At 35.1% G+C, this 16,136-nt stretch overlaps 1 protein-coding gene across 2 annotated transcripts in view; it reads left to right on the top strand.

Moving 5' to 3' along the window:
* GBE1 (1,4-alpha-glucan branching enzyme 1) overlaps nucleotides 1-16,136 on the top strand; it is a 132,674-nt gene that overhangs the window by 26,794 nt on the left and 89,744 nt on the right. For both annotated transcript variants that reach the window (XM_085075148.1, XM_085075156.1), the window contains exons 2-3: nucleotides 4,834-5,003; nucleotides 12,162-12,274. In XM_085075148.1, the coding sequence (XP_084931274.1) occupies nucleotides 4,834-5,003; nucleotides 12,162-12,274 (283 nt within the window). The remainder of the gene's footprint in view (nucleotides 1-4,833; nucleotides 5,004-12,161; nucleotides 12,275-16,136) is intronic.

Raw genomic sequence — 16,136 nt, 5'->3', positions numbered from 1 at the left:
ATCTGCCAACAGTCTTATTTCATTAAAGCAGTTGACTTTGGGGAGGAAGGAGAAGTTCAGCTTTATTTCTCCTATGCTCCATATTGAGGCTACCAACTTTAATATATGCCTGTGACTTTTTTAGTGGGTTCAATAGTTGAATTAAGTCAATGGTTATAGGAACTGCAGAACCAGGGGTGTTTGTATATCAAAGTTGTGAAATAAATAGAACTCTTTTTTTTTTTTTTTCAGAAGGCTGTGTAGTTTTGTATTAAACTGAGAACTCTTTACTTCTCCTGTCTAAGTTTGAGATGTATAGGTATCCATAAGACAAAATATTTGAGGGTGTTTGAGTAGTAGAAGTGTGAGGAGTAAGTGCTCACCTGACATGTTAGCTCTCGAAGTGGCTACTGGTGTAATATTGTCCTTATATGTTCACTTGGAAGGTTATTTTATTGGCAAGGTAGTTGTTTTCTGGATAGCCATTATACTAATTCATGTTTGATGTTTTAATCCTGCTTCTATGGAAAGTCAGCCAATTCCTACACTTCTATTGTAAGGCTTTAAACAAAGCTGCATATAAAGCATGGGATTTAAAGCAATGCCGTGTTACAAATTATGAATGTAACAATGGGAAAAGACTGTTGTGACCTTGTTTCAGATGATGTTTACGATTACCAGTGTTTCACAGTGAAATAATGATGGGGAGGGGGAAAAAAATGTTGGCATAAAGCATTTGGTAATGGAGTAGTACTTTGTTTCAATCTAGGTCTTGTTCTTTGCGAAATGCTGACTGAAATCTTACCAGTAGGTCTGAAGAAAACAGTTTCAGTACTTCAGTTTTAAGATACATTGACCTGCTAACAGAGGTGAGATGAATGAATATGGTACTTTTGCTTTTTCAAAAACGCCTCAAGGAGCAAGGAATACACCAGAAGCAGCTCCCTTCTGCTGCCTGCACTTGTCAGATGTGTTGTTGAACTTTTAGTAAAGGACTTCACATGCAACTTCTCTCAGTCACTTCAGACCCTTGTACCTGATGTCCTGTGGACCTTCTTGTTTGCTCTTTTTAGGGGTTTTTTTTTTTTTTTTTACCCAAACATAATGGCTGTACTTTTCAAGTCATAGTTAGGTACAGTTTTTATCTTGTAATCCTCATCAGTGTCAACTTTAATGCTTGGAAATTGAAAAATCTTAAGAGACTTTGCTGTTAGTCATTAGGCTCTGAGAACTTGAAAAGTATGAAGGCAGAAGTCAGTCTTTGGTTGTGGCTGATAGCTCTAGATGCTGGGGTTGACTGTTCCCATGTCCAGAATTTTGAGACTTTCAGTTATGAAATGCATTCAGTCTGCCCTATGTCATACAGATGTATTTATATGCATAACTGAGCATGACATAACTGTCAGTGTTGAAGAGGAGATCACAAAAATCTAATCTTAATCAAGTGTTTATCTCTTATTTATTTATATTGTTCACTAATAGCATACAAGTCTTAAAACTTGTATGCTATTAGTGAACAATATAAATATTTGAAATTGGTTGAACAAAAAAAAAAAATCCTGCCATTTTCTGTGTAATCCTGGGGTTTTTCATTGGACGATAAAAAAAAAAAGTATAACAAGTTTTAGTAATGTGGAAATGAAAACCAAAATATCAGTGAAAGCAAAGCCTTAAGTTCCCTAAATCTGGACATGAGCATACACTTGACTCAGTCCTTCCTTCAAAGGAGCAACAGGCTGCTTTACAAGACCTTTTTGCTGTTTTACAAGGTCTTCTATGACAACTGATGTTGTTCTGTGTCCAGATGTACTTCATGTCCTGAGATGAGTTTTTGGAATAGTTCATAATACAAGTAATTGATCCATTTCAGGAGCTGGTGGATTTTTTTTTTTTTGTGAATTTTGAGCAAACTACAGATCCTTACTGTTGCAAAAATCTTTATTTCTGCAAGTGATGCAGCAATAATACCTGAATTAACTTGGTCTGTTATAAGCAGTGTGCTTCTGTACAAATTGAAGGAACATTCTTACTCACTGTCCATGATGCTCTGTTGCTTGTTCCAAATGTGTCCTGTATAAAAATCCATTATTATAAGAATGTTACACACCCTTGCTCAACAATTCTTTTAATCTGTTCCCTTTCTTGCCCATTTCCCCCTCCCCCCCAAAAAAAAAAAGAAAAAGAGCAGGTAATCTTGCTCACCACTCTTTGCAAAGTGAGCAAAGAGCAGTCTTTTCTTTGCAATAATACTCATGATCATTTCACATATTAAATGCCATGATGTCTTTGTGTCATGGTTTGCTTAAACTCTGAATTTGCTGAAAGACAAAAATTGAAGCAGTGGGTGTTCTCTTAGTGCCTTTATGACAAGAATCAAGAGTTTACAATGTGTGTGTTACTGTCAGGGATTTTTCCCTAAGATACAGAATCGCATAATTGCTTTCTGAAAGTCCATTTTAATCCATCCCATACTCAGATCCTGAATTTGTCAGATGCTTTTTTCCTTGGAATGAGATGAATGGGTTTGATTCCTAGGGAGGTATTATGTTGAGGAAGAGGAATAGGCCACTGGCATATGTTGCACCTCTAGGTTATGTGAAGTGTATTATGGCCTTTTTCTTTTCTGTGCTGAGATTTCAGTCCTTTATGGCCTGCTGTTCTTCTCTGGTAATAAAGATACCATTTCCTTTTTCTGCAGCTTTCAAGGGCTTGTGCCTCACTTTTGTTTAAAAATGAAGCTCACCACTTTTACTTTTTGCTGAATGTGGGAAATACCACATCCACCTAATCATGTTTTAAAACCTGTGAAAATGTACTTGTGGCAAGAATGGGGAGGAAAAGAATAATTTTGATTAGATAACCTATTTCAAAACCTCCTCTTCTATTTTACCCATGTCAAGCTCATTGCTCCAGTTAGATCTTCTCTGAAGTTACAGCAGTGACCTGTAGTAAAACCCATCCTGCTTCAGCCACAGGGGAACAAGGTGGGAACAATACATGTGACAGACAGCAAAGTTGAAACAGCTTATGTATGGCAGAGAAATAGGGATTTGCAGATAACACTGCAAATACACTTCTTGTTATATGTATTTATTTTCCTTAACCAATTAAGTATTCCTATACACACAAAAAAGTGTATATATATATATATATATATATATTTAACTATAGCTCTTGTATCATATTTTAAGAGTGATTTACATTTTAAAGCTATACTAGTTGTTTGTTTCTTTCTTTTCCTCAAGGAGAACCCTTCGATAATACAGTAATTTGAATTTACCAGATGGCATACGTTTAACTTCTGAGGCTATTTATGACTTGCTCTGTGTTTCTGTATTTAAGCTTTATATAAATCTTTGTGATTGCAGTTGGTTAAAATGTAAGTCAACTGAGTTTGTATATGCATATAATATACTTACAGTTGGAAATCTGACAAAATATCTTCCCTCAAGCACATAAATGAAATTGATTATCAGAGCAGTAGTAGTTTGTAACATGCTTCTGAGGATTATGCCCATGAGCAAATTTTAAAGGAATAATGCAGGTGGATGGGCAAAAATAGTTATGAGTGTATTTGCTATAGTTTGTCCTGAAGGCATTTTCAAATCTTGCTCTCTTTAAAGATGGGCATCCATCTTAATAATAAAATAATAAAAATTTACTGGGACATTAACCTTGAAAGTAGTCATAGTACTTCAGATTAATATAGGTATTGCTATTTACTGTAACTAGTAATTAGACATTTTAATCCTCTACTTTGAACTAATTAAAGGCCAAAAAAAATAAAAACTTTCCAACAAATCACAGAGTTCTAAGCCCTGACACTGCATGCAGACTGCTGCTGCTTTTTCAGCAGAAGGGGGTTTTTTGCTGGGGTTCTTACTGTTTTTTATACACTTCAGAAGACTACCATTTATGAAAACACAAACACATTTCTAATTTATCTCCAGAGTGTCTTATTTAAAACAAGCAACCCCCCCAGCATTAATTAAATGCTCAACTGCATCTTTTAGCTGTGTTTCTGCCCAGAAGAGCTCATAATTCAGGAGTCAAAGTTGACTCTCTTGATTATATTGTTACCTGATGTTACCATCAATTCCAGAAACGTGGAGAAAATGTAGCAAAATATGTCAAAAAACTCTAAGCTGTTACTAGCAATGTAGCAATGTTTTATGTTAAAGATTTGGGGCATTTGGATTCCTACTGGTAGGAGTAGGGTAGGGTCCAAGTAAGTACTTCTATGAAGCTGTAATTTTTTCCAAATTATTGCAGCATTAGGGACTGCAAAATCTTGCTGATCTGTAGAGAGGTTGCCTAATGAGCCACTTTCTTCAAGGACCAGACTGGTTTGTCCATGCTGACATGCAGTACTGCAAAGTTCTCAGTGCCTTGAGATTGTGTGCCTATTAAAACTGGCTGTGAGCAATGTGCCAGGCCTATACAGCTCTCCCTAGGAGGCTTGTGGCTGATATTAATAAGATGGAGGGAAAAGTGCTTGGCTGTTCAGAGTGTGAAGTTCTCCTGTTGTGTGTAATACTGGGATTTCTTGACTGCCAATCAGGAGTTGTAGTTTTAGACTGAAAGTGCAAAATGTTCCCATAAAGTAGAGAAAGCACTGACAAACAGGAAGATTGCAGCTTTGGACTGTGTGACAACCATGGAAAAATTGTGTGGTTTGTATTTGATTTTTTTTTTTTTTCTATTCCTGTAGAGAGCAGTGAATCTCATGTGAGTCTTAAGCAGTGTGTCGGTGTGTTTCACTGATTTTATTTTTTTTTAAATGTTTTTATGCTTGTTCATGTAAGAAAAGCACTTGCTAATCTTTCTAAAAATGTTCTCTGTTTTCTTTGCAAGGTATGCTCTGTTTCATAACCACTTGAAGAACATAGAGGAATGTGAAGGAGGCCTTGATAAATTCACAAAAAGTTACAAAACCTTCGGAGTTAACCAACTTGCAGATGGTGGAATATACTGTAAAGAGTGGGCACCAGGAGCAGAAGCAGTGTTTCTTGCAGGTGACTTCAGTAAGTATTCTTGGAAAGATTTCTTCTCCCCTGCACAATGTTTCACATCAATATTCTCTTTTAAAGAAAATTTTGTGGCAATGATGAAATTCTGATCATAAAATGTATGTCATGGCTTAAATGAATAGTTTTCCTCTGTTGCAGTAGTCTATGAAGATGTGTTTCTGTTGCATGGGCAGTGCTATGCATTTTTCCTTTTCCTTGAAGTACTTCTTGTCATTTTATTGGAATAGACATTGATAACATAGGTTACTGTAATTCTTGCATTTTAATATTGAAATCAGATATGTCCTCTAACTCCAAACTGAATGAATCATGTACAGTTCACCTACTGCTAGACAATAGTGATTTCAGGTGTCAATATAGACTGCATGGCAGCTAGACCAGCCTATTTTATTAGGTCACCTTTATATGGATAAATATGCAGAAAATTCCCCTCCTTGTCCTTCTTCTTGCTGCAAGCCCATCCATTGCTCAAGGTAGGTTAAATTAGTCAACGCTGCTAAAGACTAGAATGCATTTGTTTTAAATATGTGTTTTAAGGGATGGTAATATTAAAAACATGCTTTTAATTATGTTTATCTTGAAAAGGATAACTTTGTAAATTGTAAATTAGCCTACCAGGTTTTGAGGGGAAGTGTGTATATGTATATATATATATATATATCAGGACAGGGTAGCTAGAAACTGGAATAGTTTTCTAAACCCTACATAATTTAGAATATTTGATGTCATACACCAAATTTAGCAGGAATTTAGGACTAAATCTTAGAGTAGTTGTGTCTAGACACTAATTAAATGTGGCAATAAGAAGTCAAGAAAACTGAAAAGAAATTCACTATAATGTGAAAAAAATCCTGTGTTTCTCTTGTATATCATATCAGTCAGTTATAGTAAAGTATTCACTCCCAAAGGGGACAATGGTGTACTTGGAAAGACTGGAGGAATGGAAGATTGTCATTCAATTCATATGATCTTGAATAATATTCTCATGAGAAATTGGATTGCAAAACCCTAAGATTTGGATTCAGATTGCTACAGATATGTTTAATTAAAAGAGAATCCCTTTAACCTTTCCTAAAGTTTTCAGGCAGGTTAAAGTCTCAAACTAAATTTATGATTATATTGTGTTTAAAATGGATATTGGGATTCTTTTAATAAGATTTTTTTAAATAAAACTTTTACAGAGAGAACTGTAGTGGAACCGTGTCATGGAAGTTGGAAATCTTAGACAAAGAAATAAACATTGAACTTAGATGATAGAAGCTCTTTTGATTTTAAACTGAAATATGGTGGTATCTAATATAAACACTATCAATTCATGCTTTGTTTTCAGAGATTGATAGCAGTGTTTTCCTTAATATGGTGTTGTCTGAGAATCCCTTAATGTTTGATAGAAGGGCACAAAGACACAAAGTATTAGTCTCTCCTATTTAATCTGAAGTTTTTGAGGATGAAAACAGAATTAAAATTAAATTGGAAAGTATAGGTTGTTTACAGAGACCTGGAACATTTTTATTCAAAACTTAAAATTAAGCTGATAATAGCTTTGTTATGATTTGTTATTAAAATAAACATGAATAATTAATTTCTGTAATTATATACATGCAAAGCCTCAGTCCTGTAAATGAAGCTTTTTGTAAATGATGCTTATGCCTTATAGCAGACAATGAGAGCTTTGCTATCAATGTATTTTGACCAAAATTATGGTGGTTTTGTGCCTCATTTTGAGCAATTTGTAATGAATGGGATAGCTCCAATTCATAGAAAAATTCTTAGTATCACTGTGCATTTTGGGGAAGAAAAAGCTAGAAACTAGTAATAACACACAAATCTGTATGTAGATTGGAGAATGAAAAACATGAATTCAAGAAAATCCTAATGCTTTTCAGAGCTGTTTTTTGTTTCTTTAAAACTCCATAATTGGAGAGAAGACCTATTGTATCTGTTGGTTTTCTGGTATGATGCTTTACTCTGAGTAGTATTAAATGAACACCCAAAACCATTAAGATTTGTCAATTAGTACTTTCAGCATCTCAGTAAATCAAGTGTATGAGGCAATTAGTCAGCTGAATTTCCAATAGCAGAGGCACTATCAACATTATAGCTCCTTTAAAAGCTCTCAGTGATAACACTGAATATTTTATTCCTGTGGTCTATTGCTGAGGAACCCTGTGACTTCTGGCAATTTATTGCTGCTTTACAATTGACTATTTCAAAATAAATCTCTGAACTGTGAGTTTTGAGTGTAACCTGCAGAATTTATTTGGGAATTGGAACACCCAAATTTATATTTGGTCATGCAAAGGCTCAGTAGGTTATCTGTAAACAATTCCTTAATTTTGAAAAGAAAGCTCTACTGGTTTTAAGGAGTTGCAGCGTAACTATGCATATGTTAATTTTAAAGTCAACATTCACTATAGTACATTCTTAAATTTGTGGTCTCTGTTCTTTAATTCCTCTTTTATTTGCCTTCCCTCTTTCCCAGCTACCATTAGATCCAAAATGGTGATCATTCTGGAATGGCTGTTTGGTTTGGTTCCTGCTTGCTTGTTCCTGCACTACTGGGGAAGGCTTTTGCTGGGGTTGGAGGGTGGAGGCAGGGTTGGGTAGTTGGTTCTGGGAGGATGTTTGTCTAGTATTTAAACTCTGACAGGATTCCTTCAGAGTGAAAAGAGGAGTTTAAGGCACTGGTCTTTATAATTTGGGTATCTGACAGTTGTCTAAAAACTTTATGTATCAGAATTTTCTGGGGGTTTTTTATTGTAGATTTTTACTGAAATGGATTTTAGGTGCTACCGTGATATCATACTGAATTTCTTAACTGCTTCCTTCCAAGACTTTTATATTTCTGTGGATGCAGATGGTTGAAGGCAGTAGACTGAAATATGAAATGGTATTAATATACAGGGAAAGATTTTATCTGAAAAATGACACTTGTTTTTATGTCAGTGTTTGAGCTGTTTGCCCAATTTCTAACAGCTCAAGAGCAGGATCATTAACATAATCTGCTTAAAAAGTGATTAATGTGGGAATAGGAAGACCTAATTGGCCACTGTGTAGAATAGAATAGTGTCCTTGGAGAAGCTCTCCAGTTATGTTCTGATTTCATATTCATAATCAAGTGGAATAAAGGTATCTTTTTGGGATACTGGGGTTTTGATGCCCTTTCCCTTCTTTGAACTGCTACTTGTCTGATAGACTTTCCTCAATGATGCTGTGTGTTTGCTAAACTCTGAATTCTCCTTAGGTGTCTTTCAGCTGATTGGAAAGTATGTGGAAATATAATTGCTGTAAGAGATGAGTTGATTTCACTTGAGAATTCAGCCTTAGTTTGTAAAATTTCTTTCACTTTTGAAAAAACAGCTACATTTCCTGTATTGGACAAAGTCAATGATTTGGTTAAAGTGCAAGAAGAATTCCTTTCCTCTATGAGAAGCAAGAGAAGTGTTTGTTTCAGGTTTGAAACTTCAAGTTCAGGCACGAGCCTCAGAGCTGTAAGTCTATATAGTTGTCAATGTGAAAACAAAACCAGGAGATTGAACAAGTCACTTTAATTATCATGTAGCTGGAAATACTGCATTTAAATTGAGTTCTTGTAAGAAATTGTAGAACCCAAAACTTTATAGCTTTGAATTCCATTCTAGATTAAAGCTCAGTTCATGATTCTTGGGCGTGCTAAGGGTGTAGTTTTGAGCAAGAAGTTGCCTTGTGCCTCCTGTTGCTGAGATAGGATGTAATGTTTAAATAATTGGCTGGGTTTGGAAGATCTAATCACAGAGATGAGACAAAACAAAGAATCAGGCTCTTGAGGATATTTTCTGTGTTGGATTGAGAGATATCTGGGGCCTGACCTTTTGTACAGAAGCTCTTGTCTTTGTGTATGGCTTATAGGTATTCTGTGATGATGTCCATTTTCTCTAAGACCTGTTCAAGCTGATTATTTGAACTTCTGCTAGTAATCTTCTCAGCCTTTTCCTGTTTGTAGTTATTGGCAAAATCTTTGAAGTCCCCATTCTCAAACTGAGATTTCTTTTGAATTTTTCTTTTCATCTTCATAACAGTCTAATAATCAGTTGTTGTTAGTTGAGTTTGTTGGGTTTATTTTTTCTTCCCTTAGGCATTTTTGGCTAAGTTTTGCTGAAAAATCAGAAAACCAAGCAGTAAAACTAAGAGAAGCCTGGACCACTTCCTCTTGGAAGGGAATCTTCAGTTTTCAGGGTGTTTGGTGTACTTCATGCCTCTGGCATTAATACAAAGCAGTATTTTGTTATAACCTTTCTAAGTGATCTCCTCTCCAGGGGTAATTAGTTAACAGTGGGTTTAAGTAGGACCATCTGGGGTAAATGGGTATTGCCTTGCATTTATTTTTAAGTCATGAGCCACAGGCATGCAATCATGGACTGTGGCTGGGAACAGGAGGGATTAACAGGAGCATCTGGCATTGCTGGCAGGTGAAGGGGAATGTTCAAGTGACTTTGGCAGAATTGTCAAATCTGTCTGTGGAATGCAGAAATATTGAAATAGGTACGGAGATGTAACCATTCCCTCTCTGAAGGGAGGAAGAGATGCGGTTTTAGTAGAGGCCGTGAGAGTCTTTTTTAATATTGTAAGAATTCAGTGGTTTTGGTGAATGTGATTACCTCTGTGCAGGTTCTCCAGGGTGAGTTTTTTATAATAAGTGGGTCTAAGACTTTTTTGCTGGAACTTTTTATTTTTCTCAGTATCAGTAAGTCATCACCCAGCATATTTGGTTCCATTTGTGTGTTGTAATCAAGAGGTGTAGCTCTATTGGAAAGAGTTGGGTGAGAAGATATGAAGATGGTGGGAATATCTGGGGGGGAGAAGAAGATTGAAAGTATTAGGAGTAAATGCCACAAGATGGGTCTTGACTATCAGAAATCCTAACCAGTTCTTGAAAACAATCTTCTTGCAACTCCTTCACATCTTTGTTACATTTTTCACCTTCTTCTGTTCTCTCATTTTTGCCTGGAATGTTTATTTCAGACTGTCTAGGTGTTTATAGTTTAAAAAACCCCAACTTTAAGTGCTCTATTCTACGTCCTTTTACCAGACCCTGAAATAAAATAAATATGTGCATTATGGTGTATAACTAGTTTATAATTGGCATTTTATTAAGGAGTATTGCTTTATTGCCAAGATGTTGTTTGTTTGATGTTGGTCTTAGTAGATATTAGTAGTGTTTGTTTCATTATTTTTCTTGATTGAAATTTCAGAGTAAAGCCAAGGGGGAGGACCCATCTAAATCTTACTAATATGTAAGCTCTTCTGCTGTTAAGCAATAGTTTAGTAAATACTTTCTTTCTGCTAATATGTGTAATTTGGCTCCACTATCCAAATACTTTAATCATGATAAAAACTATCATCTAAATGGAGTATTGAATTAATTGCATTTCTGCTTTATTCTCCACTGTAACATGAGTAAGTACCAGAATATTTGTCTGGCATAGTTATTTTTATCACATTGTGTGGCCTCCTTTAATTTGTATCTTTCAGTGTTCTTTATCTAAATATTGGCAGTTCTCAGGTTTAAACAGCTGTGTGAATGCAACCAGCAACTTTGAAAGCAATCTAGTCTTTCTCTGAAACTCAACTCATCCATACATTGCTAGGGAATATTATCCTTTTGTTGCACAGCAGATAATATTTGCGATTACTGATGTTCAGGAAAATACATATGCTGATGAATAGAACTTCTTAGTTTCTTTACCTCTCCTGCTGTGGTTTCCATGATGGCAAAAGTGATGATCCTGCTGCAGTCACAATGTCCAGTTTTATACTGAAATGCTTTTAACCCTGACATGTTTAGTAGCAATGTATTTTTATACAAGTCTGAGTTACTGTTCTTAAGCTGAAGGTTGTGGCTGCTTGTTCTTCTTTCAACAATGTGTGGGTTTTCATTTTTTATGGGGTTTTTTTGGTTTTGGTTTGTTGTTTTTTTTTTTTTTTATTACAGGAAGCAGTGGCATGCAACTAGAATAGCATGAAGGAAGATTAACATGTGTTTTAATGTCTTGTAATTCAATTTTCTGTGTTGACTGGTTCCTATTTAGCTTAAGAGTGTATTGCCTTAAACTATGTGAAATAGATGTTTCAAGGCAAAAAGAAAAAAAAAAACAATTTTCAAACTTAGCTTTTTACTTCCTTCTAGCCTAGAAATGGCTCCGTTGCTGAAGTGTGTTAGTTCAGAAGTGATATTTTCACTTCATTAATAGGAGTTAACCTTGAATGTGCTTACAAGCATTTCTGGTTTTGGCAGAAACACCTGCCAAACACCCTTGGCAGGTGTTTCTTCAGTTGGGCAGGTCATAATGACCAACACTGCATGTTTCCAGTGCTCAGTAAATCCAAGGAGGACAAAGAATCTTGAATTATGGGATTAAAGCTTGCTTCAGAAATTTTTTGTAAATGATAAAGGAAACTTCCTAAAGACTTAATCTGGCATTTCAGGCTAAATTTCCTCACTGTGTCATTTTATGGTATTGTGTGGTTTTCTAGCTGCTGTTAGCAAGTTTGTCTGCAGTTTCCCTTTGTTTTTCCTATTTTATACACTTTTATTTTATGCATTTTATACAGTGAGAAGTGTGTATGTCTAAACCTATCTTAAATACTTGATTATTGAAGTCTACATTTTGTCCACTTCCCCTCTCTGTAATCAAGAGTTGCTCAGTAGTTTTTCCCATAGTGGTGTAACAAGTATTTCTGCTGACTTGTTTAGGAGGTGAGGTTTTTTGTTTTTAAATCTACCTTAAGCATTACATTTCAGCCACTACTTTCTATATCATCATGACTTTGTGATATTAAAATCAGGGCTGTTTTATTGGTGGTTTTTTGGGTTTTTTTGGGAGGGGGAAAGGAGGAGGTTATTTTGACTTTGATGGAAGAAGCTGATGTAGAAATAATTTAATCATTGTTAAATTAGAATTGGAGTATGGTTTCTCAGTGAAAGTCTTACATATTTCATTTTATCCCTTTTGAATGTATATCATAGTATAAGGTATAAAACTCTTTCTGTTTGCTCTCACTGATGTTTATTCTGAGAAAGATGGAACTCTGATCTACACCTTTCAATTGTGATTTTAGGATGGACATGATGCATTTTAAGATGAACACTTAGTACTATTTCTTATATTGCAGATGGCTGGAATCCATTTTCTCATCCATATAAGAAGTTGGAATATGGGAAGTGGGAGCTGTTCATTCCAGCTCAAGATGGTTGTTCTCCTGTGCCCCATGGATCAAAGCTAAAGGTGTTGGTTCTAAACTTATTCTAACCCTTGTAACCCTTCTTACTCAGTTGTCCATTTTGTTTTCTTTTAAGTAACTTTTATTGTCTTCTTACTGTTCTAAGAAGCAGAATCAGTTTATCTGCTTGAGCAAAGTGACCTAAAGGAGTGAAACATGAAGCATCACGAAGAGAGTTAGATTTTTGGCACAGGCATATGGCTGCAATGTGGTTATAGTGTGTTGCACCATGTTATAAGATGAAAACTGTTTACATATTGATAATCTAAAAAAGAATCAAGTAAAGATAAAATCATTCTGTACTTGATTCAACTACTTGTTATTAAGATCCTATTTAAATCTCAATACCTTGACAATTTTTGTTATCCTTTTAACCATGGCTTTTCAGGTGATCTTTTTTGTTGTTTTAATGGTGCATGCAGATTTGTAAAATCTTATCCCTTGGGAATTAAGAGTATTGAGTGTAAGGTTTAAGTAAGTTAAACTGAGCACAGTTGTATTTCCTGAGTATCCATGATTTTAAAATGTTTCTTCCAGAAATTAATGGAAAACCTTTTGAGCTGTCAAATGCCACAGTGACACCTAACTAAGAGCAGAGTAGATTGTTTCTAGGTGAATACCGATTTAAATCGGAGATGCGCAGTCAAAGAGATACTGGGTGCTAATGCAGGGCAGGAATAAGTAGTTAAGGAAAGAAATGTACTGAAATTATCTAGAGACTAGGAAAATCAAGCAACTGGGAGCATTTGTATAATACTGCTATATTTTCAGGGATCCCATCAACAAAATGAAAATACCGAAAAAATCCCAATTTTTCTACTGAAAATCAGCTTAGGGAAACAAATCTGTTAAAACAAAGATATGTAAAAAAATGCTCTGGAAATGCTTACTCAGTGTGTGTGCTTATCTCTATGGTTTTTGTTATGGCTTATGAAATCATCCCACTAATAAATATGGATAAATTGAAATTTAGGAATAACTGTTCAAGGACGAGAAAGCTGCTTTGATTTTTACAGAGCAGGAAAGAAAACAGTTGTCTGCAACTCAGAAATGAAGTGATTATGCAGTAATGTATGAGAGTACAGAATGGTTATTTAATATTTTCCATGGTTTTGAGATTTAAGTAGGTTAGATTTTTTACCTTCTGTGTTTTATCTACAAAACTCTTGACTCATCTACTGTAGAATATTCTATGCTCTTTGTAAAGATAAGAGGTGTGAATGATGAGTGTTGATAATCGTTAACATAATAGCAAAAAAACCCCATAGATTCTTAAATGATTTTAGAGCAATTTAATATTATTTTTTGTCAGTCTTCTTATATAATCACTGGTCATAACTCCTTATTTTGAAGTACAGGTCTTGATAGTATTTTCTTCCTTTTCAGCATTTTCTTTGAAATATAAACTCCATAAAGCAAAGATTGCGTTATGTATAATTTGTTTAGTATGCAGAATTGCTACTGATTGCACTCAGTACTGATGTACTTGTAAGATGAATTGCTGTAGTTCTGTACTTGCTCTGAGTTTTCTGAAAAGCCAGAAGATACCCACTGGCAGAGTAGAATTAGAGGTGGTTTTTTTGTGGGGTTTTTTTTTTGGGTTTTTTGTTTGTTTATTGTTTTGTTTGATTGTTTTTTTATTGTTATAGGCTTTTTCTATCCTGCCACTTAAATTGTGCTTTCCATGGTCAATTTTAGATAAAGATATATGGTTGTCTCTGACACTCAAAATACATTATTGTCCAACAGGCTTGTGAAGCAGAGACTGCCCGTCTGCATGTGAAATAAATTTCCTTTGGAGTATATTCCTTAAAAAAGAAGATGAAATATTTAGAAACATGTTTCACAAGTGTATGTAGTCATAATTGATAACTCCATACATATGGAACTACTTCCAGCCTCATCTGTAGCTTTGCTAATAATCTTTCATGACACTTTGTTTATTTTTTTGTTCTGTGGTGCCTTCAGGACTGAATTCAGCACATCACAGTGTGTACTAGTGAAGTAGTCAGACAATGGGACTAATATAAAAAAAAATAGTCTCCAGTTAAGGTAGTTCAAGGATGGTTTGTCACAAAAGCTCTTGGAGTATTCACATGGTAGGCATGTGAATTACCCTCATGCTACAGCTAATCTTACCCTCTCCCATTCCACTGATGAGTTCAGAAAACTTCTGCTTTTCTGTCAGTTTTCCTCAAACTGTGTGTTCTGTTAGTGTTTGATTGTACATTAATGTCTGGTTTTGGGAGCGTGAGGACTTACTTGTGGGTTAGAGCACAGTTTTGCAGATCTTTGTTCATGAGGAAGCTGTGAATTTTGGATTGTCTGCAGATGGAGATTACTATGCAGATTGCAGAGGTGATGTTTAAATACACAGGCACTGCAGGTGTCTGCACTAGACCAAGCAACAGAAACTCTTTCTAGTAATGAAAGTATTTCCTGTTTTTCTTTACTAAAAAAGCTTAGGGGAATCACAACTTTAAAAGTTTCTTTTACCAACATGATTCTTAAATATTTAGGTTAAAATAGGCAACTTTAGACATTATTGTGGTGATTAATCTTCTAGGGGAAGAAACATCTCCAGAAGGTCCTTATCTTTATCTTCTGCCTGTGCTGTTTTGATCTTCAGTTCTACACAGGCGAATGCAAAGTTATGAATTGGTAACAAGGTCATTTCTTTTAAATAAGTATTATATAAGCCAGAATAGGAAATGGATGGAGTGTAGTTGGTGACACTCATTTAGATCAGGTCACAAAATATTTTTTTAGGAAAACAAATGAGGAGCAGAGGTCAAACGTTGGCCTATTTTCAAGCAGTAGCAGGCTGTCTACTGTAGCTCTTCAGGCAGTCTTCTCATAAGGAAATACAAACATTGAAGAAAATGAGTAATTAAAAAAAACCTGCTGTAAATCTTCTGATACTTTTCTGTGTGAAGAGATGCATGCTTATGACAGCTGAGTGACTTCCTTAGGGATTGTGACATTCATCTATAAAATAAAGTTACCTGCTAGAAAAGGGCATCTTTTTTCTTTCTCCCGTGGATCAATTTGGAGCTTAGAGTGAGTTAAGTGAACAAATACAGTTGCTGTTGTGATATTGTATTGTTGGCTTTTAAGCTTCTGACAGATGTCATAAGGTAAGCACAGATTAAAACCCAAACTTTATGCTTGAATAAGTCAAGTGGCTTTACCTCTCTATTTGTAATAGGGTAATTTGAAAGTTGTTTTCCTTAAACATTCGCATGTTTTTCATTCTGCAGTGATGGCAGTTAGGGTGCAAGTGTGGTTTTGTGGTAGAAAATGACTGATTTTTTTTTTCCCTTCATTATTGAGATTCTTAATTACCTTTTGACAAGACACAGCAAGCTTTTAAAAAAACTATCATGGATAGACTTTTATAATAAATCTCATCATGTGTGGTTGCATGCATGCAGGAGCTTAATCAGTGTTCCACTTTGTCCTTTTGCTGTTTATTTATAGATTATTTTTCCAACTGCTTAAAAGTACCTGTAAATTAAGTTTTTGCTGTAGTTGGCAAGATCCTAATTTTGAAACAGTGTCAGTGTAGTTTAGGGATGGGGATAGTATTGGTAAAAATTGAGATCTTGATATATGCATTGGGGAACTTGCTTAATATTATTTACAGGAATGACAGGAACACAGAAAATGGAAAACAGTTGGCAAATGTAATCCTGTAAGAATGCAAACCTAGCTGAAAAGAATTTCCAAATTCATGGTCAAGTTCTAAAATATTTTCACACATCTAAATAAGAAAAAAATGGCAAGGTCAGTACTTGAAAAATATTGGCAATTATGATAGAACTGCCTGCTGCCCTGGAACATTATAAATATTCCTATAAATAGGAA

The sequence above is a fragment of the Lichenostomus cassidix genome, chromosome 1 (assembly GCF_008360975.1).
Source record: "Lichenostomus cassidix isolate B80296 chromosome 1, HeHo_3.0, whole genome shotgun sequence".
Classification (NCBI taxonomy): domain Eukaryota; kingdom Metazoa; phylum Chordata; class Aves; order Passeriformes; family Meliphagidae; genus Lichenostomus; species Lichenostomus cassidix.
Note: the sequence above shows the minus strand (reverse complement) of the source record. Positions and strands in the feature narration are given on the sequence as shown.